Source organism: Bactrocera tryoni, chromosome 3, assembly GCF_016617805.1.
Source record: "Bactrocera tryoni isolate S06 chromosome 3, CSIRO_BtryS06_freeze2, whole genome shotgun sequence".
NCBI classification, from domain to species: domain Eukaryota; kingdom Metazoa; phylum Arthropoda; class Insecta; order Diptera; family Tephritidae; genus Bactrocera; species Bactrocera tryoni.
In genome coordinates, this window is record NC_052501.1 from 11,121,155 (window position 1) to 11,146,609 (window position 25,455).

Here is a 25,455-nt window from a genome sequence, read left to right on the forward strand (position 1 = left end):
TCCTTGTTAAATTTCCTGTTTACCATAACTTGCAGACTTTAAATTAATACGACGGAGCTAATATACAATTCCAATGAAGGCATAAATTACAAAATTTCAACAGTGCCAAATAATAAGAAATATACAGCCAACAATAACAACACAAACACCAACTAGAGTCGTGATTTGAATAACAGAAAACGCAGCTCTCAACGCAGCTTGTCAAAGTGACAGATACAGCAGCTGATAGCTGATAATGCATAGAAGAGAGCCGCTGACGATGGTCACATAGCCGAAGATCGATTGCGATGCCGATGCCGTTTTGAATGCCGAACGCGCAAAAGGCGGCTCGAAATCTACTTGCAAGCTGACCAACAGAGCAACGAATGACTTGCGGTGTCCATCAGCAATCAGTCGGAAATTGTACGGATGCACAAGTTGCTGAAACGCGTTACCGTTCAGGTGGTGGAAGAAATGTACTAAAGTAGGACTTAATGCTAAATTTAAGCATATTCAAGTAATAAACGCAAGTGATAAGCAAATACAGCGGCGATAATTTAAATATTAAAAAAATTTATATAAAAACTTTTAAATCATAAAAAAGTGCAGGTGCAACTGCCGTGCTTAAATATATTGTGTGTGTATTTGTGAGGAACTAAATTTAAAAAATTAATTTTTTTTTGTAATATATCGCGTTTATAATTGGTAAGTTTAAACAATTGTATTCAAAAAAAAATGTTATATTATATTTTTTATATAGTACCTAAATCGAAAACTGCGCAGCCCGGCTTATATACCTCTGTCTATGTATTCGAATTTTCGAAGTTATACTACAGTTATCGGTGTTATATAATTACTTATGTATTTGCTTACATTTACACCTCTCCGTGGTGCAGTCAAGCTGCTGTTGAGGCCACTGTCGAAATAACTTTCGCGGTAAATTTGTGTAATTGCTCTTCGCCTGCACGCGGTCACGATGTCCGTTCTTTATTCTGACTTCGCTTTGCACGTACCTTCCGCTGCTTGTCAGCTTGCATGCTTTTACTTTCCACTCAATTCTTTATCACTTACATGTCATTTATTTTTTTCTTCTTCTTCATATTTTAATATCACGTCTTCGTATCGCGCTCGCGTCTCGTCCAGCGTCCGCTACTTTATGGCGACAAAATCGGCGAAACTGCAGTCGCTGTAGACTTCAGGCAGGGCAATCGAAGCCGGCGTTCACGTTGGCTCCTAAGAGACACAAGGCGGGAGCTTTGCAATGGTCTATTGACGTTCGAGTGCGTATTTTTGGTTTCTGCATACAAATGAGCCCCTCTATGTGTGTATGTTTGTACAGTTGAGACTGTAGAAATGAGCATTTTTTTGGTTTTATTTCGGATTTTGTTTTCTGAAATCGAATTGAATGAAATTTTTTTCACGCTGCTTCGATACACTTTGATCTCTTTGCTGGTTGATAATTTTCAGTTTCATTTCATTTTCGCTTATTTTTCTTGTTGGCACTTCCTTTGCAATTTTTTCAAAACATCGCAATTTTTTGCGTGTATCTCAAAGTTATTCAAGCGATGAAATAACCGCTAAATATAAAATATTTTGAATTATTGCTTTTCGCAAATATTCGCGACATTTGATTAAAGTTATTTACTTTATTTTTATATTTTTTAGAAAAAACAAAAAAAATAGTGAAAGCTGAAGATTAATAAACCACAGATATTCAAATCAATAATTTCTTAATTCGAAAAAGTACTTCCAGTCTCTAAATAAAGGAATAAAGAATTATATTGCAATTCATTAACAGTTTGTATGGTATTTTTTGCTTCAGACAGTTTTTTTAATGAGTAATTTTTACGAATGAAACAAGTTTTTTTTGTGAATGTTTTAGGTATTTAAGTCTTTTAATAATTTTCTCGTGTTTAATACATCATAATAATAAACACGACTATACACAGCCACTGTAGCTCCTTAAGCTGTCTGTCCATCTGTCTGTATATATACAAAAGAAGCTGCTCATTTGTCGGAACTGCCGATATCGGACAACTATAACATATAGCTGCCATACAAGCCGAACGATCGGAATCAAAAGCTTGTATTGAAAACTTTCGCATTTGACGTGGTATCTTCACGAAATTTAACAAAATAGTCTCCGAAAAAGTTGTTCAGATCGGATTACTATGGCATATAGCTTCCATACAAACTGAGCACATAGTTACTAAAAGAAATGTACCTGTGAAGGGTATATTAGCTTCGGTGCAGCCGAAGTTTCTTGTTTTATAATATTTTGCTTATACTTTATTTATTTTTGAAATAACGAAGTAACGCATACTTTTCTTAAAAAAGTTCCAAAATTAACGCAAGATTTAACTATGCCGCCATTTATGTAGTAAAATGTTGGCAACTCTAAAAGTCTTAGTGAAAATGGAACGTTACACGATAGAACAACGTTTCACTATGACATGCGCGCTCCAAAAGAGGATATTTAGCTATATTTATGCAGAATAGTCAAAGAAAATTTCTACAAATGAGTACGATTCCTCACAGACGCAACCGATTTGTCAGCTGCACTGTGTGGAACTCAAAATTGTGCTATATTAAAAGTAGGTGTGTTTATTTTCCGATTTCGCTCATTTTCACACTGTCGGTTTATAATATTGTGGAGTCGAAAAAGTCTTTTCGTATTTCGCATCAATTTTCAACTAATTGTTCTTTCAATTTACAATGAACTTAAATTAATCAAGTATGTATATACCATTTTGGTTGACCATTTTTTGATATTTTTTCGCTAGAGTTATTATTCCATGAGTGTAAAACTTTTCTGGTTTCTCGGCGAAAAGCTGCGACAAGTAATTTTCACAGCCTGCTCTTGAAGCTAACTTCACTCCATTAAGGGAGTTCTGCATTGACCGAAACAAATGGTAGTCCGATGGTGCAAAGTTAAGTTAGGGCTATGTGGTGGAAGCATCAAAACTTGCCAGCCAAGCTCTCTCAGTTTTTGCCGAGTCAGCAAAGATGTGTGTGGTCTAGAGTTGTCCTGATGGAAGACGAAGCCGAAGTTGATCATTTCTAGCCATTCTTTTCAATTGCTTGTTTCAATCTCATCATTTGAGGACAGTAAAATGTAGAATCAATCGTTAAACCAGGGTGGAGCACTTCATAGTGGATGAATTCTTTCCAATCCCTCCTAACACTCAGCACTTACTTTCGAGGTATCTATCCTGGCTTTGTGACAATTTGTTGAGCTTCACCACGCTTGGACCACGATCCTTTTCACACATTATTGTCGTATTTGATCCACTTTTCGTCTTCTTTTGCCATTCGCTTCAGAAATGGTTCGATTTCATTTCATTTCAGCAAAGAATTGCAGATGTTAATTTGATTCATTTAATTTTTCACAGACAATTCGTGTGGTACCCAAACATCAATCTTCTTTTTGTAGCCAACCTTTTTTAAATGGTTCAAAACCGGTTGATGATGAATGTTGACTTCCTTAGCGATGTCACAGTTGCTTATGTGACGGTCCTGGTCAATCTTTTCCATAATTTAATTGACTGTTTCAACGATAGGTCGACCAGAGCGAGGTGCATCTTTCACATCGAAGTTTCCAGAGCGGAAGCGAGCGAACCATTGTTGCGCTACACGAACTTATACAGCGTCGTCTATGTAAAGTTCAAAAATTTCATTGGTGGCTTGCGTGCCATTCTTTACTTTTTTATACAAAAATTTCAAAATAATGCGAATTTTTGCAATATTTTCACTAATTTTTGAATTGCTGTAACTTTTTTCAACTTCCCGAATTTTATTTATTTTTATTAAATGAAGCCTTAAATCTCACATTTCTAACACTATATGAAATACGAACTTTGTCGACTACCCTATATATCAGATTTGACTATAGCACTGGTACAGTTTCAGCTAGAGTATACTTTGTATACTACTAAATATATCCATGATTTGTAAAAATGTTCATAACTGATTAGTAATGTTTATAATTTATTACATTTTTTTATTTTTTGTTTAAGAAAAGTTAAAATAAATTTTAAAAAACTATTTTTCGCCGAAAAACAATAATACAGTCATTATTTATTAAATAACAATTTTATAAAATATAAATCTTATCTTTATTTAACACAAGCCATATGGAAATATAAATCACACGCTCTGGTGGAAACTCGCCGCTTTATATATTAATGTCGCATTATGCATATAAACAACCAAAAATAAATATTAAAATTATTTAAAAAATTATCGCAATGCAAGCAACTTCATACAAGTATAAATATTTAACTTATATAAATGCATAAGTAATTGATTAAAAATATATTCAATTAGTTTACACAATTTATAAATAAATTTTATAAAATTTTAGCTTGAAATCTAGAATTGTTGAATATATTTGGAAAACTTTTGCGGTATCGATTTATTTGTATTACTATATGTTTTTATATGTATGTGTATGTGCACAGTGGAAGCCTAACGCCTACAATCCCTTAAAATATTCAAAACATTTACATTCGTAGCGCCACTGCTGGGCTTAAAGCGCAAAAGTGTTTTTGAATTTTTCTATCAATGACTCCAGTGAACCCGGCGCGTACACTACATACACATATGTAAGCTCACGGGTATTCAAATTTGAGAAATTATACTCATACATACGTCCTTTTAAATATATTTATATATTTACAATGAAATTATTTTATATATAAACTTTATCACGTGAACAAAACAAAAATTAATAATTAATACTATTTAATTTAAATAAGCTAAAAAAAACATTTCCAAAAAAATTCCAATAATTTAAAGCGCTTGATGTAGTAAGCACTTGCTGATAGTGAAATCTGCACCCACAAAAACAAAACTAATTTTAATTATAAAGTGTTGAATAGTTGCTGATAAGCTGTCATAGTTGTAAAAACACAAGAAAAAAGATTACAAAAACAAAAAAGATTAACAAGAACAAAATGTTAAATAAACTATGTTTTTGCAGCGTTCAAAAATGTTCAAAGTTCGGCATGTTTCATATATTTCTATATACCCACTTACCTACATATTTATGTTAGCATAATAACTCGCACATAAATTTACATGCGTGTTTACTATTATGTTTTTATGCAAGCAACGATTACCTCATCCATTTTTTTAATAATTGAGGCTTTCCGTCTGAGCGCCGTATTCAATGAGTCAAGTTCAACATAAGTTTTGTCTCATGGCGCACAGATGCCTCAATTATATGCGCATACTACAAGTATATATACATACAACTTAATCGTTTGCATTGTTTTTGCAAACGTTGTATTTATTTATATGGTCAGCGGTATACATATATAAATATATGTAAATATAAAACAGAACTAGCTTGAAGCCAGTGAAATTATATTCAGTGATAAGCAAATAGAGCTGAGAATAATAATATAAAGTATATAGTATGTACATACAGCCTTATGTATTTGTCGTTAAATTAATAACTTTTTTTTATTTTTGCAGTCTAAGTTTCCTACTTTAAAATGGTGCTAGAAGTCAGCGTCGATCCAAACCCCGAGCATCAGCAGCAGCCACAACGTCGAGCGGACAGTGTGGAAGAAGAACAGGAACCAGTAGTAGAGGTGACCACAAGCGGCAGCATAATCTTCGATAAAGCTTACCAAATGATGGAGCGATTCTCGTCAATGCGCATCGGGCAATTTGTGTTGGAGCGAGTTGATCGAGTGCTGCGCATCTTCGAGGATACCGCTAAATGGAGCCTGCCACAGGGTAAGTGAAAACTATTGAAAAGTGTAAATAGCGGTTATTTTTGTTTTTACCTTACTAAAACTACCTTCTACTATCATTTACATAATATTGTAAATACTATATACTAACTTGCTTGCCTCCACAGATAAGGCAGATGAGACTCTGGTGCGTCCTTTGCCATGGCTACCATTCCTCGTCTTAATCGTATTCTTACGTCAAGTACGCATTTGGCTATCGCTGGTAGCATTGCTTATCGGTGATGGTCCGGTGACCGCTAGTAGTATCGTCTATTTCGTACAGACGCGTCGTCGCAAATTGCGCTCCATACGCATGCATGGCTTGAAGGCCATACAGCAGCGTGAAGAAGAGCGCAAAGCTATGCTTTGTGAGCATGAAAACAGTTTAGTGATGCGAGTGGGTAAATTACTCAGCACGGCTATGTGCCGGCCGCGCATTCATTGTGAACCAGCGGGCGTAGTGTTTTCGCCACAAAACCCAGCTATGCGTGAATTGTTGCGGGTGTGTATTGCTACTTTGTTTTCGTAAACCTTATTATTTGTTCCTGTTTTATTGACTATGCATATACCCTTAACGCCAATGCAGCCCATCGAACCACCGCGTTTCAGATTTAAGCGTCAGCGTGAGGATGACAGCCCCGAAGTGGAATTAAGCTGTTCACAGATGCTAACGAAATATGCTAACGAGAACTCCGAAGATGACTCTGATTATGTACCGCTACAGGAAGAGGATGATGATTCGACTATGTCCGCGAATACCTCTAACGATACGCAAGGTGAATATAACATGGTAAGTGTATTGAGGTTATATTTGCATTTACAAAACTGATTTCTAATCAGCAGGTTGAAGAAATATTTTTAGATTTTAGAAAATATCAGACCAATTGAAAAGACTCCGGCGTACCTTTGTAAATACATTTTTTTGGAAATTCTTTTTTATTCAACATAATTTCCTTCAAGGATGATTCACTGATTATAGCGGCCCAACAACTTTTCTATATCATTTTTGTAACATAATTTGTCTTTTGCTTCAAAATCGGCCTACGTTTCGGCGATCACCTCTTCATTCGAAGAAAATGTCTTCCTTTCGTTCTTTTGAAATCTAAGCACAGAAAACAGTGTCTGAGGCCAGAACTGTAGAATACAGTGAATGCGGAAGCAATTTGGAGCCATTTTTTTGCCACCGTTTTTACTGACTTCTGGCTCGGGGCATTGTGTGGATGAAATGGCACTTTCTTTTTCTTCAAATGCGGCCGTTTTCGACGATTTTCTGCTTCAAGCGGTTCAATGCTGCTATGACAGTCCTTCCTTTTCCAAGGTAGTTAGTAAAAATTATTCCATGCGCATCCCAAAATATAGACGCGGTAAACTTGGCGGCCGACTCTTGCGTTTTTCCACGCTTTGGAGCGGGTTCATCGTGTGCAGTCCACTCGGATGACTATCGATTAGACATCAACATGTAATTATATAGTTATGTTTCATCTAATGTCATATCTCGCTGTGAAAACTCGGGTTTATTATGTTTGATATGTTCTCCAATTACAGCTCCGAATCAGCAACTTGTCGTTGTTTTTGGTCAAAAGAGAGCTCGCGCAGCAGCGCACAGAGCTTTCTCCATCCCAAATATTCGTGAATGGTATGATGATTTACCGTCATCCAAAATTATTTTGGAGGCTTTTTTGATATTTTCGTCGGTAACAACCTCTTTTAGACCCCACTGCATTCACCGTTTTCGCTACTCCTTGATGGTTGATTTTCCTGGTGCATTGTCCGGAAACTCGTCATTAATTCAAGTTCAATAGGATCGGATACCTTTGATACGAGGATCAGCTCTACGACGTAATCTAACTAAGCATATGTATAAAAACATAAATATATCAGAGAATTTCAGAAAAAAACTTTGATATTTTTCTCTTTCAGTCTTTCTCTGCTTTCCCTGAACATATTAAAACTTAAACTTTTATAGGTTTTCAGAAAAAACTGTGTACTTTTGATCATTCAACTTTTCTCCGCTTTCATCGACAAATCTCTTCACGAAGCCTTCTCTTATTAAGAGCCTTCTCTCTCTTAAGGGAGGCGCATAAGCCAAGAGTAGTGATGCGGCTTTCTTATAATATAGTGCTGCATCTAAGACTCTGAAGTTATGTCCATTATATTTTACAGTCCTTATCCCGGAAATATCAGAATGCTCCACTGTAGCACTCATTATTTCAAACATATTTTAATACCATATCTTGTAATGTTCTTCTTTACTATTGTAAAATATATTTGCTTCGAAGTCTTCTTCTAAATTTTATTTATTTTATTTTCTCTAATTCAGGATACAAGCGAAGATAATGTCAAAGATCAAAGTTTTTCCGAGAAAACAGAAGCGACCGAAGAAAAGTCACCAAAGGAAAAGAAAGTACCAATAATAGAGATCAATGCTAAAGAAGTGGGAAATACTTCGACACCCAATAATGATCATAACGATAAGAAAGAGCAAAAAGTAGTTAAATCGGAGATTGATAAAGTGGTAACTAAGTCACCGAAAACACCACACACACCGTTGGATAATGGCCAAAGTAACAGTGGCAAGAGCGGTGGGCTGGGAGAAGAGGCAGTAGTCGGTAATGGATATTGAACAAATTACTAATAAGCTATGCTTTTACGCTTTTAAATACTATGTTATGATATATTAGCATTAACTCTTTTTTTTACAAAGCTACCTTTAATTATAGTATAAATGTAATACAGTATGATAGCAACTTTTTACAGAATCGCAAAAAAACAAAAATAGAAATATTCACTGAATTAGTCGAAACGAATCAAACATTAATCAAAAATAAAATTATTTAACGAAGTCGAAAAATTTATCGAAATACTTTCTTATCGAAATCGAATAAATTTTTATAGAAAATTTTCTTATCGAAATTTGTATAGCTTTTTTTATCGAAATCGAAAAAAAATTTTTAAGGAAATTTCTATAACTCCTCTTTATAGATTTTTTTTTATCGATATCGAATTTTTTGTTATCGGAATTTCTTGTTATCGAATTTTTTTTTATAAAGTTCTGAAATCAATACCTATACACATAAATATTTAAATAAGTGTCTTTTATAAAATAATACGAACAGATGTGGAAATATATAAACACAAATACGATTTTAAATCTATTGAATTTATTTAATATCGCTGCTATGGTTTCCTGGATTTCAGTTAGCTTAGATGGTTTAAGTAAAAAATTTTTCCAATTTTCCAAAAATTAGCAATTTTTTTCACACATTATAATGGCTTTATGCTTTCGGCTAAATTTTTTTTTTCGTTGCAAACTCTAAAAAACCAGCATAATTCTCTCTTTTGTGCCGCTCTCCCACACAGTACAAACACAGGCAACGCCTGAGGTCACAAAACCTCAAAATGCAAAATCGCTAAATCTTTCCAACGGTCACAACGATGAGCAAAAGAAAGCAACGCCTGGACATGAAAGCGCCGCCCACACCAAACCGCACTTGCCGCCACAATTATTGAGCAACGTTGTTTCCAATGCAAGTAATTATCAATCGAAAAACATTACTTTTTATAAGAACTTTTGTAAATATTTATAAATATATATTTTAGCTGTATTTAATCGATAGTATTTTGCTTTTGTTTTTGTTATTCCCTTTACATATTCAATCAAACCTGATTCCAAAGATCCCAGTGATGGAAAATTAATAGATGCTAATGATGCTTGTTCCGATAAACAAATTGAAATCCCAACCAATAATCCAGTACTACCTCAACCACCAACACCACCACAACAACCACTGTCATCTTCCTCAACACTTTCGTCTCCATCCTGCTCCACCACATCCTCCACCTCCTCGTTAGTTTCGTTTACGGCAAGTGATGATTTTGTTGTCGACCACGATCGTAGTGATCCGCCGACTCCAACGCCTTCACTCAATACGGCATCGTCGGCAGAGGACGTCTATCTGAGTCCGTTCGGTGTGTGTCTGATTTTCTGTAACACTAAAATGCTTGTTTGAATTTGCTTGGGAGTGAGAGCTTGTTTAAATTTTGAACCTATTTTATTAAGAATTGTTAAAAAAATATTTTTTTGTTTAAAAATAATTTTTTATTAAAAAAACTTACTGACTAAATTTTAAATTTCCACACACACTATTTTTACTTTGTAAGCTCTTTCTCCAAACCAATTCATAAAACAACTATTTTCCGCTCCATATTTTTTCATTCATCCTTTCAATCGCCCATCCTTTTTTAATGTGTAAACAGTGTTCATTGATCTGCCATGATCCTTCACTTCTATGCAATTACAAATCAGTTACAAATCTTCTTCATATGTTGAGTCATGCAATATATAATCATGCCTAATATTTGATTACTTTCTTTTTCAAGGCTCTCCCCCAAACTTCAACTCATTTCATAAGCCATTATCCAGCCAACAGAATATGAGTTCCAAATATGGTGATGTAGAAGGTAATTACGCTTTAATGATTATATTTGAAATACATTACTATATATGTAGGTATAATCAACAATATTTCTAAATTACCATTAATATTACTGTAATCGTAATGCTTAAAAATTTTGGTATTATCATTCAGTAATTTACATACATATAACCACTTTTCTTTCTTCAGATGCAGATCCATCAGTTGAAGATGGTGATGAACATTCTCAGCATGCCAAACAATTCAAATCTCAACCTGAGCATAAACCACAACATCAACAGCAACAACATAAGCAATCATACCGATACCGCAGAAACCGACGTTGAAAATCCGATTATTTTATATACTATATATACATAATTCTTTTAACTTAGTTTAAAATATAGAAAGTCTTTGTAAGAAGTACGATTTTAAATTGTCTGTTAAATAATATGGATTTCAATGTAATTTTTACTACTAAATGTTAAACAAATAAAACTTACGATAATTTCGAACTTTCCTTGAAAGTAATATAATACATTTTTCTTGTAACTAAATTCATGTAGGGAAATCTGACAATTCAACAGAGTTGAGACCTCGAAAACTAATAGTGACACAGCACATATACAGATAGATTTAATTCGGTGGCGGATTCCAGACGGTCGTCTTTTCCTCAGGCAAAAAAGTCAAACTCAGAGAATTCGAAAACATCGAACTCAATATAGAAACTGACGGCGTTAACAATGTTTTAAGATACATAAAAAAAATTATTATCGTATGTAATTCCATAACATCCTTAGAATTATGTTCTAATTGCTCTAATTTATCCGAGTAAAAGTTTTAAAGATACATCCTTGAAAAGTTGACCGCTCGAGGTCTGCTATGAAGTAACTTAAAACTTTACGCAAACGTGTTTTTCTCGAAACTGAGTTTTCAAAGTCGGTTGGAAAGTTTGTGGTCTTAACCCTTGGCACTCCGAGAGATTTTGAACGTTGGCTATCAGCTACTCTGCGCCACTTTACAGCAGAAACAAGCATTTACTAACCCTAATTATTATAATTTTAGAACTAAGTAACGTAATGTAATAATATTGGACTGATATGAATTGGTTGAGATCGAGAAATATTTATTTTTAAAAATTTTGATTTAACAATATAAATGATTAACAATTATAATTTATTTGTCGCCTGCCACCAGATGTTTTCCTGTCAGTATTCTCGTTTTCTTCGTCTCTCTATATCTCTTAGCAATTTTAAGATATTGTGATGTGGTTTCTTGTGCTATTTCAAGAGGAAACTTCAAAAAAACATGCATGTCTCAAAAATTTCCGCGGAAATAACTCAAACTCAAATCGCCGTAATCACTAATAAACTTGAATGTCCCCTGAGAGGGGACTCCCAAGTGATATGCTAAAATTACGATGTCCCCGGAGAGGGGAAGAACACGTACTTTTATACCCTGAAAGGGGTATATAAAGTTTGCAACGAAATTTCTAACAACCAGAAGGAAAGGGATTCCGCTTTATAAGAAACACAATGTGACGGACATTTAGTATTTAATTATTCATTAATATTTATTTTGTCGCCTTAAAAGTAATTCCCTTCAGATGTAATACACTTACCACCACGACCCATGAGCCAGTCTTCTAAACACTTCTCATAAGCACTTTTCGGGAAGGCCTTCAGCTCCTTCAGCAAATTTTGGTTTATCTCTTCGATCGTCTGAAAACGGTTTCCATTCTGATGATTGTTCTTGACTTTTTTGCATGTCAAACTCATAAATCCATGTCTCACTTACAGTTATGTGTCTAAAGAGATCTGTTTACGGTACTCTTTTTGAAAAAAATTCAACTTAATCGAGAAAGTGTTTTGTACCTAAAATATGCTCCAAAATCATTCAATCGGACTCGCGAGAAATGTCAAGCTCTCTGGCTACCTCTCTAACACTCACCCACTATAGTCTTCACTTTTTTAATACATTCATCATTGAAGCGGTCGGAGGTCTTCCAGAACATGTCTTCAACGATCTCTCGACCATATTTGAAGGCTTTGTACCACTCGTAGGCTTGTGTTTTTGATAAAACTGTACCACAGTAAGACTCTTTCAAAATACGCTACGCAAAGATTCCGCACACGAAATTCGATAAGAAATACAAAATTTGAGGCATATTCTTTCTTCAATATTTTTATCCATTATAAAAATCGCAACGCACTACTGAGGTGTACCGACTTAAGCAGTTGCTGTAAGCAAACTGGTTGACAGATCGCGCTCATATTAGATAGTATTTACTAACTCTTGCCAGCCGCTGTTACTTCGGACTGAGTAGGCAATTGAGAAGTAAAGTCTTCTCTCGACGAGCAAAGACTGAACTCTTCAAGTTACTTATTATCCCCGTCCTGCTATATGGTGACAACATATGGTGCTACAAGTTTTCGAGAGAAGGGTTCTGCGGAATATCGCATTTGATGGAACGATGAGCTGTACGAGTTATACGATGGCATTGATATATGTAGTTCAGCGAATTAAGAGACAGCGGCTACGCTGGCTAGGCTCTGAGAGTTTTCGACCCCGTACCCGCCGGGAGAAGCAGAGGAAGAGAAAGACCTCCACTCCGTTGAAGAGATCAGGTAGAGAACGGCCTGACTGCACTGGGTATCTCGAACTGGCGCCAAATAGCGAAAAGAATAAACGACTGGCGCGCAGTTGTGAACTCGGCTGTAACCGCGTTAGCCTTAGGTATTATAGCTTTGGTCAACCGAATCGAACCTTATTATAATTCGATATACAATCTTTTATATGTTAAGTTAATTTCCTATATAATATTGATATAAGTATTAGGCTTTCATTGATGAAAGATGTTCCTATATTTACTAGACTTATAAAAGGTGTTAAAAGTTATTATTTTAACATTGTAAATAGTTAACATTGTACATTTTTTCCCTCTAATAACACTTAAGTAATCTGTACCAACTTAAGTAGTAACACTTTTCCTAGTCTAGAGTGATTTATTTGTAATTTTCAAAGTGGTCCGATATCAGCGATTGATAAAACTACTATAGAGTTTTAGCTCTAGCACGAGATAGTGCGCTTACTTCTGCTGTGAAAATACTGAGTTATGACAAAAACATAAAACAACATTATACAAAACTATAACTTTTTTATTCGACAAGAATGTTTCAATATGGGAATTAAGAGTTTAATTAACATACTTTATTCTAAGTGTTCATTTGAGTTATTTTTTTTTTGAATCGTTTAAATTAAGGTTTCTGAAAACAGCGACTATCGCTGCTAGAGCAATTTGACTGTCACAATTACAGTAATATTATTATCTACAAAAGAATTTTAAATGCGATAGCGTTAATCTGTTAAAATGGCCAGACTTTTTTACGTCTTCGCTATCTCAATTTTTTAAGTTTCCAATGATAAGTGATCGCGCTCATCCCGCTGTAGATCATGTGTTTTAGGATAGTTCCAGGATTGGATTTTCGTCTGGCCAAACAAAATGAACAATAAATTGCCCACGAAGTACATGCCACTGGCAATGTAAAAGACAATGCGCCATTGCTCCACATTATTCTACAATTAAAAGCCGTTTAATAAAAAAAGTAAGAGTTCTGTGTAAATAATAAATAGAAAATATACAAACCGCATCGGTGACAATGACGCCCACCGCCAGTGGGGCCAATAAGCTCATAACATTTGCCGCACAATTCGCTATACCCATAAGGACACCAGCAAAATTGGGGGATAAATCAATATGATTGATGAGGAAACCCAAATTGCCGGCTGTATTCACACCAACAGCGATCACCAGCATAGTAAGCGCCAGCGCACTCTGATCGGCACGCATATAGCCAAGTAGTATGAGCGGTACTATAGGCACCCAATATCCGATAGTGTTGAACAGTTTACGACTGGCATTAACACTGGTGTAGCCACGTTTAATCAGAAAACCAGCTAAAACGCAAAATACGAATGTCAAAAGGATATTAGCCAGATAAGGTGCTGAGGACATGATAGCATTGCTCTGGATATTTTGTTTCAGTATGTTCTTCATATATGACGGGATTTCTGTCATCATTGTCCAAAAGCTCCAAGCGTAGGCGCACTGTGCCAGCAATAAAACCCAGAAAGGCAGAGACGTGAATATCTTCAACCATGGTGTCTTCATGGTTGCATGTTCAGGCTCCGGTTTTGACGTTGTCACCATTGCGGCTTCAATATACAAACGCTCCTCCTCGCCCATCCATTTGCAATCACGAGGTGTGTTAGCGCCAAAAAAATACCAGGCGAAACCCCATATTATGCTGAATAAGCCGGCGAAATAGAATATGCCCGGCCAACCTAATGAGGAGGAGGCAATCAAACCGCTAACCAACATCATCAGCACGCTACCAAAGGCCAGCCCGGTATAGCAAAAGGTGCCAAGTGAGCTGCGCTCCTCGGCCAGTATCCATTTGGAGAGCAGTGTGTGTACAGATGCAAACGTGCTACCCTGTAAGAGACCTTGACACAAACGCAGCCCAAAGAGCACTTGCCAATCGCCCAAACGTACGCTCAGCGGCGTGAGTAAAGCCAAAAGTCCACTTAGTACTATACTAAGGAGTAGCGTTATTTTACCACCAAATCTCCGCGCCAATTGGCTGCCCGGTATTTGTGTCACAAAATAGCCCCAAAAGAAACTGCTCAGCAGGTAGGATTTTGTCGACTCGGACCAATGGTACTCCTTGGGTAAAAAACTTTGGTTATGAAGAAATGTAATATATATTTTTTTCTAGTTTTCTTACGTCAAAATCGGGGTTTGCGAAATTTTTATCCATCATTGCCACTATCGCCACCGAGAGATTTACGCGTTGCGCAAACGCAGCAGAGAGCCCGAAAAACATTAGAATACATTGCACATGACGAGCGCCAAAGAGCGGTGCTAGAATACAGAGAAAATGCCATAATATTTATTCAAAATGTATTACGTAATTTGTTTTAATTATTATTTATTAAAAATTAAATTAAATTGTTCCACGAACTTTGGGTAATTTATTAAATTTTTTCACTTGAAGAAATTAGCACATTTTGAATTTGTTTACAAACTTTTATTTTTGTTATCATCTTTCTGCTCATTTTCCATTTAATATTCAGGTATTGTCACAGTGTTAGAAGGAAATGAAACTTTAAGTTTAGAAACCAAACAAGTTGATTGATCGAGCGATGAAAACCATCTAACAGTTTTTGATTTTTCATAGTTAGTATAGAGTGAACAGCGGCAATAGGCGGTTAGGGTGGCACAAAACACACTTCCATTAAATTAACTTTTAGTTGTGATAGAAAATTATAGTTTTTTTTTTTCAATTTGTAAATATAAATACTTTGTATACCACGAACAGAATATATTTAGTTTGCCATGAAGTTTTTAACCGTCCCACTGAATGGAATAGAAATTAGACGAGGTTTGTACGTACGGTCGATGATGTCCTCTTCGCCATAAATGTATTTCCAAAGGCCCAGAACTCTGACGAATTCCATGAACTTACAGTGTGCTATTGACGTGATGTTCTCTTTATCTACATAAATGCATGCGCTCAAGGGGGAGATCCCATAAAACATAAAAACAAATAATCAGCATGACGAGCTGAGTCGATTTCCATCATCAGAGATTGAGGAATCGGATTGACCATATCCAAATGCTACAGCTTTATTGCCGTTCAGAAGACTGGACAAGTGTTCCCTCCATAAATTCAGTATGCTCTGGACAACAGCCATTAGATCACCGTTTTGGGTCCAACAAGTGTATGCTACGGTCGTAACTAGTATTCAATGTCATACATTTTATAAGAATAATTTAAATATTACATTAATGTAAGCTATACATATTTCTATTGGGTAGTCGATAAAGTCATTTGTTATATTTCCAGTGCCACGAATCTCATTGTGTCATACCAAATTGGAAAGCTGAGATTTTAAGCTTAATTTAACCAAAATTAAAAATTAAATTCAGGGAAGTTAACGGAGACGATGCTGTATCAGTACGTGTAGCACAACAATGATTCGCTCGTTTCCGTTCTAGAAATTTCGATTTACACTGATGGAATAGTGTCCCTAGTGGAAAAATGGCAAAAAGTGTTCGACCAAATGGTATATATTTGTTTATTTATTTATTTTATAAATATAAAAAAATAAGTTGAAGTTTGATTCAAAATACGAATGTATATATGTAATATGTATTTGCGTGATAAATTTCTGTTAACTTCTTGAGTGGGCCTTCTTCGCTATTTGTTGTATATTTCCTGAAGTTTAACGGCAAATGGAAACACCATTTTTTGTTGTGAGGCAACTCCGAATAATTTGTTGAAATACGATGTTTAATTGCATGTCAAGAGCATGTTACTAAAGTAACAATACTTCACAAATTAACTACCATCATTACTCTGATACAAGCTAATAAAGTACTTACTGAGAGGCACTGACTTTGATATTTGATCTTATCAGGCCAATTTTAGTTAATTTAGTTAAGTGTCGCTAAGAAATTAATACATTTCTAATTATAACGGGTTTTCTATAAGGATGATATGATTTCTAAGTGTCGTTTACAATTTCATGTTGGAAAGATATACACAAGAATAGCGTTTACAATTTATTCAATTTTATTATGAAAACAATGGTTCACCAATTGCAACTTTTCAAACATTAATCAAAAACAAATTTTTTTATCAAAGTCGAAAAAATTACCGAAAAACTTTCTTATCGAAATCGAAAAAACTTTTAAGGAAAATTTTCTTAACGAAATTTGTATAGCCCTTTTTATCGAAATCGAAAAAATTTTCTTATCGAAATTTTTATAACTCCTCTTTACAGATTTTTTTTATCGAAATCGAATTTTTTTGTTATCGAAATTTTTCGTTATCGATTTTTTTTTACAAAGTTCTGAAATCGATACCAATACACATAAATATTTAAATAAGCCACTTTTATAAAATAATACGAACAGATGTGGAAATATATAAACACAAATACGATTTTAAATCTATTGAATTTATTTAATATCGCTGCTATGGTTACCTGGAATTCAGTTAGCTTAGATGGTTTAAGTAGAAAATTTTTACAATTTTCCAAAAATAACATTTTTTCACACATTGCAAAGGCTTTATGCTTTCGGCTAAATTTTTTTTCGGTGCAAACTCTAAAAAACCAGCATAATTCTCTCTTTTGTGCCGCTCTCCCACACAGTACAAATACAGGCAACGCCTGAGGTCACAAAACCTCAAAATGCAAAATCGCTAAATCTTTCCAACGGTCACAACGATGAGCAAAAGAAAGCAACGCCTGGACATGAAAGCGCCGCCCACACCAAACCGCACTTGCCGCCACAGTTGTTGAGTAACGTTGTTTCCAATGCAAGTAATTATCAATTGAATAACATTACTTTTTATAAGAACTTTTGAAAATATTTATAAATATATATTTTAGCTGTATTTAATCCATAGTATTTTGCTTTTATTTTTGTTATTCCCTTTACATATTCAATCAAACCTGATTTTAAAGATCCCAGTGATGGAAAATTAATAGATGCTAATGATGCTTGTTCCGATAAACAAATTGAAATCCCAACCAATAATCCAGTACTACCTCAATCTTCTTCATATGTTGAGTCATGCAATATATAATCATGCCTAATATTTGATTACTTTCTTTTTCAAGGCTCTCCCCCAAACTTCAACTCATATCATAAGCCATTATCCAGCCAACAGAATATGAGTTCCAAATTTGGTGATGTAGAAGTTAAAAATCGGATTATAAGGAGTTACATGGGTTTATAGCTTTCAACAAATCGAATTTTCTCTAGAATGGTGTCCTAAATTTTCAAGTTGATCCGTGTAAAAGTTTTGCATAAACAGAATTGAGAACTTGTGCGCTCGGGGCTAGCTGGGCTAAGTGCGCCGTCTTTAAAGGCGATTTTATCGAAAGTGCGTTTTTGAAGTCGGTTGGCAAGATTTCTAGAGAACTACTAAACCGATCTTCATGAAATTTTACACAAGTCTTTAAGATACAATTCATAATCCACTATTCGAAAGAGAAAAAATGTCGCAAAATTTTAATTTCTTGTAAAAATGTTTGCCAAAAATCCAATTTTCAGTTTTTTCTTTCCAACACCAAAGTTACGGTTTTAACTAAAACACGTATTTTTTTATTGTTGATGATAATGTACGAAGTTACCTTGCCAAGGCGGGCGCATCTTTTTTCCGAGGGGTCACCGGAAAGGGTGTCGCAATAGCCGAGTTTAAAATATAATAAATAAATTTCAGAATTTCTGTGTTAATAGTGTAACAATAAAAAATTTTAGTAAAATATTTCATTTTTCATATGAGAAAAGGCAGTCTTTTACTCGAGGAAACCCATGTAACCCCTTAAACTCTACGTAAACGCGTTTTTTCGAAACTGAGGTTTCAAAGTCGCTTGGCGAAATTTCTAGCAAACTAATCAGTCGATTTCAGGTCTTCGGATATAATTTACAAAGTCTTCAACGAAGCATTTTTTTTCAATTCCAACTATTGTTTTTTTTTGTGTTATTGCAAATACTTGAAAAAATTTGCAAGAAATTTTCTCCAAAACTTGTATTTTTTGTAAAAGCGTCTGCTCAAAATACAATTATCATTTTGTTTCTTCCTTCGTCTAATACTTAGTGTGTGGTTTTAATTACAACGCGTAATTTTATACCCTGGAAGGGATATATAAACTTTGCCAAGATGTTTATAACAACCGGTAGGAAAGCGTTTCCAATCTATAAAATATATATCTCAATGATCAACGTGAAGAGCTGAGTTGATTTAGCCATGTTCGCCTGATTGTACATACACGAATTAGTTCTTTAGTTTTTGAGATATCGATCTGATGTTTTGCACACGTTCTTTTTCCCCAAGAAGCTACTCATTCGTCGGTATCGCTGATATCTAAAGCATATACTTAGGTAGCATGCAAACTAACCGAACGAAATTAAGTTCTTGTTAGGGATATTTTGTATTTTTGAAAGGTATTAGGTTTCCTTGTTTATATTCTGAGCTATGACATGTTGGTTGGTGACATAAAACAATATTATACAAAACTATATTATTATTATTAGCAGGAATATGACAATATTGGAATTAACAGTTTAATTAACATACTTTATTCTAAGTGTTCGTCTGAGTTAATTTTTTTTTCTTTTGAATTGCTTAAATTAAGGTTTCTGAAAACAGCGAGTATCGCTGCTAGAGCAATTTAACTCTCACAATAACAATAATATTATTATCTACAAAAGAATTTTAAACACGATAGCGTTAATCTGTTAAAATGGCCAGACTTTTTTACGTCTTCGCTATCTCAATTTTTTAAGTTTCCAATGATAAGTGATCGCGCTCATCCCGCTGTAGATCATGTGTTTTAGGATAGTTCCAGGATTGGATTTTCGTCTGGCCAAACAAGATGAACAATAAATTGCAAACGAAGTACATGCCACTGGCATTGTAAAAGACAATGCGCCACTGATCCACATTATTCTACAATTAAAAGCCGCTTAATAAAAAAAAATTAAGAGTTCTGTGTAAAAAATAAATAGAAATTATACAAACCGCATCAGTGACAATGACGCCCACTGCCAGTGGGGCCAATAAGCTCATAATATTTGCCGCGCAATTCGCTATGCCCATAAGGACACCAGCAAAATTGGGGGATAAATCAATATGATTGATGAGGAAACCCAAATTGCCAGCTGTACTCACACCAACAGCAATCACCAGCATAGTAAGCGCCAGCGCACTCTGATCGGCAGGCAAATAGCCAAGTAGTATGAGAGGTACTATGGGCACCCAAAAACCGATAGTGTTGAACAGTTTACGACTGGTATTAGCACTAGTGCAGCCACGTTTAATCAGAAAACCAGCTAAAACGCAAAATACGAATGTCAAAAGGATATTAGCCAGATAAGGTGCTGCGGACATGAGAGCATTGCTCTGGATATCTTGTTTCAGTATGCTCTTCATATATGAAGGGATTTCTGTTATCATTGTCCAAAAGCCCCAAGCGTAGGCACACTGTGCCAGCAATAAAACCCAGAAAGGCAGAGACGTGAATATCTTCAACCATGGTGTCTTCATGGTTGCATGTTCAGGCTCCGGTTTTGACGTTGTCACCATTGCGGCTTCAATATACAAACGCTCCTCCTCGCCCATCCATTTGTAATCACGAGGTGTGTTAGCGCCAAAAACATAAAAGACGATACCCCAAATTATGCTGAATAAGCCGGCGAAATAGAATGTGCCCGGCCAACCTAATGAGGAGGAGGCAATCCAACCGCTAACCAACATCATCAGCACGCTACCAAAGGTCAGACCGGTATAGGCAAAGGTGCCAAGTGTGTCGCGCTCCTCGGGCAGTATCCATTTGGAGAGCAGTGTGTGTATAGATGCAAACGTGCTACCCTGTAAGAGACCTTGACACAAACGCAGCCCAAAGAGCACTTGCCAATTGCCCAAATGCACGCCCAGCGGTGAGAACAAAGCCAAAAGTCCACTTAGCACTATGCCAAGGAGTAGCGTTATTTTACCACCAAATCTGTGCGCCAACTGACTGCCCGGTATTTGTGTCACAAAATAGCCCCAAAAGAAACTGCTCAGCAGGTAGGATTTTGTCGACTCGGACCAATGGAACTCCTTGGGTAAAAAACTTTGTTTATGAAAACATGTAACAAATTTTTTTTTTAGGTTTCTTACCTCAAAATCGGGGTTTGCGGAACTCTTATCCATCATTGCCACTATCGCCACCGAGAGATTTACGCGTTGCGCGTACGCCGCAGCCAATCCAAAAAACATTAGAATACATTGCACATGACGAGCGCCAAAGTACGGTGCTGGAATACAGAGAAAATGCCTTAATTTTTATTCAAAATGTATTACGCAATTTGTTTTAATTATTATTTGTCAAAAATTTAATATATTTCGGGTGCATATTTTCGATTCCATGAACTTTGCGTTATTTTTTAAAATTTTTTCAGTGATAGAAATCATTAAGCACATTTTGAATTTTTTACCAACCTTTATTTTTGTTATCATCTTTCTGTTTTTTTTCTATTGAATATTTAGTTATTGTCATACTGTTAGAAGAAAATGGAACGTAAAGTTTAGAAAACACAAATTATTAATGGACCTGCGACCAAACAAGTTGATTGATCGAGCGATGAAAACCATCTAACAGTTTTTGATTTTTTATAATTAGTATAGTATAGAGTGAACAGCGGCAATAGTGTTATGATGGCTCAAAAAGCACTTCAATTAAATTAGCTTTTAGTTATGATAAAAAACTATCATATTTTTCATTTTGTAAATCTAAATAGTTTGTATACCCCGAACAGGATATATTTAGTTTGCGATGAAGTTTGTAACATCTAGAAGGAAACGTACAAGACCCCACCGCTTGAAATCGAAATTAGATGAGGTTTTTACGGCCACCTACGGTCGATTATGTCCTTCCAAAGGCCCACCACTCTGAGAAATTCGAGGAACTTGTTATGCGCTATTGACGTTATGTGATCTTTATCCACATAAATGGATCACCTCAAGGAGAAGATCCCATAAAACATATAAACAAATGATTAGCATAACGAGCTGAGTCGATTTAGCTATAATCGTCTGTTCGTCTCGTATGTCCCGAGTTTTAAAAATTTAGTTTGAAAATTTCACAAAATCTTTGTAAAATATGTACATTTAGAATAATAGAAAATTATGAGGTTATAGCCTAGCCAACAGCACGACAATCGTTTCTTCTCTTCGCTATTTGATGTCAATTCGAGATATCGAGTACATCCAGGTTTTTCTCCACCTGCTGTTTCCAACGGAGTGGAGGTATTCCTCTTTCCCTGCTTTCACCGGTGGGTACTGAATAGAAAACTCTCAAAGCTGGAGTGTTTACGTCCATCTCTTGGTTCGCTGAACTTTGTCAATGCCACCGTATATCTCGTACAGCTTCTCGTACTACCGACTGCGGTATTAGACGTTGCCAATGCGCAAAGGACCATAATTCAGTTTAGTCTTTGTTCGTTTGACTGTTCAATTGTCTTCTCAGTCCAAATTAGCAATTGTTGGCAATAGTGATTCCGCGTTAGATTTCAAGACTAAAATATGACTTCAAAGTTATATTCCAACCACTTCATAGTCGCGCAAAGTAAAATACATTCAATGGTCATAGATTAAGGAATCGGGTTGACCATATCCAAATGCTACACCTCCATAAATTCAATAGCCCTGGGCAACAGCCACTAGATCACCGTTTTGGGTCCTACAAGAGTATGCTCCGGTCGTAACTAGTATTCAATGTCATACATTTTATAAGGTGTGTGCCACGAATCACATTGTGTCATACCATATAGTTTTGGAAAGGTGAGATTTTAAGCTTCATTTAACCAAAATTAAAAATTAAATTCAGAAAAATTGAAGTTAAAGCTAAAATAATGAAGAAATTGTTTTAAATTTGTTATAAAAAAGGGAAAAATGCCACGTAAGCCCCCTATAAAATTTGTGAAGTTTACGAAGACGATGCTGTATCCGTTCGTGTAGCACAACAAAGGTTCGCTCGTTTCCGTTCTAGAAATTTCGATTTACACTGATGGAATAATGTATCTAACGGAAAAATGGCAAAAAGTGGTCGACCAAAATGGTATATATTTGTATTTGTTTATTTATTATTATAAATATAAAAAAATAAGTTGAAGTTTGATTAGAAATACGTTAAATTTCAATTAACTTCTTGAGTGGGCCTTCTTCGCAATTTGTTGTATATTTCTTGAAGTGTAACGAGAAATGGAAACACCATTTTTTTGTTGTTAGGCATCTCCTAATGATGTTTAATTACATGTCGAGAGCATGTTACTTAAGTAACAATACTTCTGATATTTATTAACTTATATCAGAGTAATGACTAATACTTACTGAGAGGCACTGACTTTCATATTTGATCTTACCAAGCTAATATTAGTTAATTTAATTAAGTATCGCTAAAAAATAAATACATTTCTAATTATACCGGGTGTATTTTCTTTACATAATGTTCAAGTGCCAACAAAACAAAGAGCCGGTCGATGAAAATATTGCTGTCATACAGGCAAGAACTGCTGAAGACCACAATTTTTCGATTCCAAGACGTTCTCAAGAATTTTGACTGTCTCAAACCACAACCCGTTGGATTTTGTGAAAGGATTCGAGCTTAAACTTATATAAAATTGTTCTCGCTCAAGAACTGAAGCCACAGGACAACGATATGAATTTGCTGATTTTGCCATGGAACAACTTGAAAACGATAACAAATTCATTAAGAAAATCATCTTTTTCGATGAGGCTCATTTTCATCTGAGTATTGCGGTTAATAAATAAAACTGTCGATTCGGCTGTGAAGAAAATCCTTAAGATATTCATGGACAAACATTACATTCACTTAAATTGACAGTTTGGTGTAGTTATTAGTCTGGTGGAAACAACGGATCGCACTTTTTTCGAAATGAAGCTGATGATACTGTTATTGTCAATTGAGAGCAGTATAGATGATGACCAAGTTTTTATGGTCACAATTCGAGGAAGTTGATCTTAACAAGATTTGGTTCCAACAAGACGGGGCTACGTACCACAAAGCACCTGCAATAACCGAATTATTCCGAGAAAACTTTGGAGAGTCGGTTTATTCAAGAAATTGTGACATTGAATGGCCTTCAAAAACTTGTGATTTAAAACCATTTGACTAAGATTAATTTAAGTCATTGCTGTTTAGCACTAAACCAGATTTTCTTCAAGGTTTAGAAGTCAATATTGAACATGCTATGCATGAAATACAACTTGATTTAGTGGAAGAATTACGCGAAAGTAGGATTCATCGACTTCGTTTCTGAAAAGGAAGTCATAGAGGCCTTTTGAATGATATTATATTCACAACTTAATTGTTTCGATTGTACTTCACATTAAATGGAAATGATTTGAATGACTATAGAGGCCGCCAAAGAGATGCTTGATGATTTTACATTCAGTCAATACATTATTACTGGAGAAGAGACGTGGGTTTATGAGTATAACATAAACTGTCCAACAATCTAGTGAATGGCGCTAAAAAAAAAACCGAAGCCGAAAAAACCAAAATTCACTGAAGGCACTGAAGATTATTCCAGACGAGGGTTATAAAAAGTGTATGTGAAAATTGGATTAAGCGCTAGAATGCTTGTATTGGGGCAAGAGCTAATTTTGAAGGTGATCATACAGTCTTTTTTATGAAAAAACATTGAAATTTTGTGTTTTTTTGTCAGTCCACTTAATAGTTGATCTGATCGATATTAAACAAAGTTTGTTTCTTCGTTTCAACAGACCTAAATAGCTATTTGTTACCTTATTTTGCATTTGGAGTAGCGTTGTAAGCATAAAATACAAAAAAAGGAAAACATACACACATATATATATTGGGTAGTCGAAAAAGTCTTTTCGTATTTCTAATCAAATTTCTACTTTTTTTATATTTATAATATACTTTAATAATCCAAATATGTACCATTTTGGTAGACGACTTTTTGCCATTTTTCCAGAGATATTGTTCCATCAGTGTAAAACTTTTCTGGTTTCTCGGCGACAAGTTAGTTTCACAGGCTTCTCTTGAAGCCAACTTTACTCCATTAAGGGAGTTCTGCATTAAATAAATAGTAGTCCGATGGTGCAAGGTCTGGGCTATATGGTAGATGCATCAAAACTTCCCAGCCAAGCTCTCTCAGTTTTTGCCGAGTCATCAAAGATGTGTGTGGTCTAGCGTTGTCCTGATGGAAGACGAAGCCTTTTCTGTTGATCATTTCTAGCCTTTTTTTTCGATTGCTTGTTTCAATCTCATCATTTGTGGACAGTTAAATATAGGATCAATCCATCCGACCAGGCTAGAGCAGCTCATAGTGGATGATTCCTTTCCAATCTCACCAAACACTCAGCATAACCTTTCGAAACGTCAATCCTGACTTTGAGACCATTTGTTGAGCTTCACCACGCTTGCACCATGATCTTTTTCGCACATTATTGTCATATTTGATCCACTTTTGGTCTCCTGTTACCATTCGCTTCAGAAATGGTTTCGATTTCAGCAAAGAATCGCAGATCTTAATTCGGTCTATTAAATTTTTCACAGACAATTCATGTGGTACCCAAACGTACGTATAGGTAATGTTTACAGGAAAGTAATAAACATATTCTGCCTGGTGGTGTTCTTTGATAATGAGTAAATTTGTAAGCGATTTTGCATAATATTTTATTGAAGTCCTACAATTTTTCATGTATCTATGT

At 35.3% G+C, this 25,455-nt stretch overlaps 3 protein-coding genes across 5 annotated transcripts; 1 reads left to right on the forward strand and 2 right to left on the reverse strand.

Moving 5' to 3' along the window:
• The first annotated feature begins 345 nt into the window (after positions 1-345).
• Positions 346-10,650, forward strand: LOC120771909 (uncharacterized protein DDB_G0284459). Of its 3 annotated transcripts, none has more exons than XM_040100192.1 (9): positions 346-684; positions 5,458-5,724; positions 5,849-6,222; positions 6,307-6,510; positions 8,041-8,329; positions 9,081-9,251; positions 9,396-9,689; positions 10,101-10,181; positions 10,346-10,650. In XM_040100192.1, exons 2-9 carry the CDS (start codon positions 5,478-5,480, stop codon positions 10,480-10,482), a joined length of 1,797 nt encoding a protein of 598 aa, XP_039956126.1. In that variant the 5' UTR covers positions 346-684; positions 5,458-5,477; the 3' UTR covers positions 10,483-10,650. The 3 variants fall into 3 exon arrangements, with proteins under 3 accessions (XP_039956126.1, XP_039956127.1, XP_039956129.1); XM_040100193.1 differs by having other exon boundaries at positions 5,464-5,724; XM_040100195.1 differs by lacking the exons at positions 346-684; positions 9,396-9,689 and having other exon boundaries at positions 5,478-5,724.
• A 2,617-nt stretch (positions 10,651-13,267) lies between these two features.
• On the reverse strand, positions 13,268-15,316 carry LOC120771510 (putative inorganic phosphate cotransporter). Its single transcript, XM_040099566.1, has 4 exons — positions 15,224-15,316; positions 14,923-15,059; positions 13,782-14,861; positions 13,268-13,711 (listed from the first exon to the last, which is right to left on the reverse strand). The coding sequence occupies exons 1-4, from the start codon at positions 15,258-15,260 to the stop codon at positions 13,544-13,546; spliced, it is 1,422 nt and encodes a 473-aa protein (XP_039955500.1). The 5' UTR covers positions 15,261-15,316; the 3' UTR covers positions 13,268-13,543.
• Positions 15,317-19,140: 3,824 nt separating this feature from the next.
• On the reverse strand, positions 19,141-21,359 carry LOC120771483 (putative inorganic phosphate cotransporter). Its single transcript, XM_040099520.1, has 4 exons — positions 21,196-21,359; positions 20,875-21,011; positions 19,735-20,814; positions 19,141-19,662 (listed from the first exon to the last, which is right to left on the reverse strand). Exons 1-4 carry the CDS (start codon positions 21,251-21,253, stop codon positions 19,495-19,497), a joined length of 1,443 nt encoding a protein of 480 aa, XP_039955454.1. The 5' UTR covers positions 21,254-21,359; the 3' UTR covers positions 19,141-19,494.
• Between the last annotated feature and the right edge of the window lie 4,096 nt (positions 21,360-25,455).

Coding starts and splice junctions, on each gene's coding strand:
- LOC120771909 (XM_040100192.1), top strand. CDS start 5,478: ATGGTGCTAGAAGTCAGCGTCGATCCAAACCCCGAGCATCAGCAGCAG. Junction 5,725..5,848: donor TAAATGGAGCCTGCCACAGG/GTAAGTGAAAAC, acceptor TTGCCTCCACAG/ATAAGGCAGATGAGACTCTG. Junction 9,252..9,395: donor CAACGTTGTTTCCAATGCAA/GTAATTATCAAT, acceptor CTGATTCCAAAG/ATCCCAGTGATGGAAAATTA.
- LOC120771510 (XM_040099566.1), bottom strand. CDS start 15,260: ATGGAAAATGAGCAGAAAGATGATAACAAAAATAAAA. Junction 14,862..14,922: donor TCGCAAACCCCGATTTTGAC/GTAAGAAAACTA, acceptor TTTTTACCCAAG/GAGTACCATTGGTCCGAGTC. Junction 13,712..13,781: donor GCGTCATTGTCACCGATGCG/GTTTGTATATTT, acceptor TTTTAATTGTAG/AATAATGTGGAGCAATGGCG.
- LOC120771483 (XM_040099520.1), bottom strand. CDS start 21,253: ATGACAATAACTAAATATTCAATAGAAAAAAAACAGAAAGATGATAAC. Junction 20,815..20,874: donor CCGCAAACCCCGATTTTGAG/GTAAGAAACCTA, acceptor TTTTTACCCAAG/GAGTTCCATTGGTCCGAGTC. Junction 19,663..19,734: donor GCGTCATTGTCACTGATGCG/GTTTGTATAATT, acceptor TTTTAATTGTAG/AATAATGTGGATCAGTGGCG.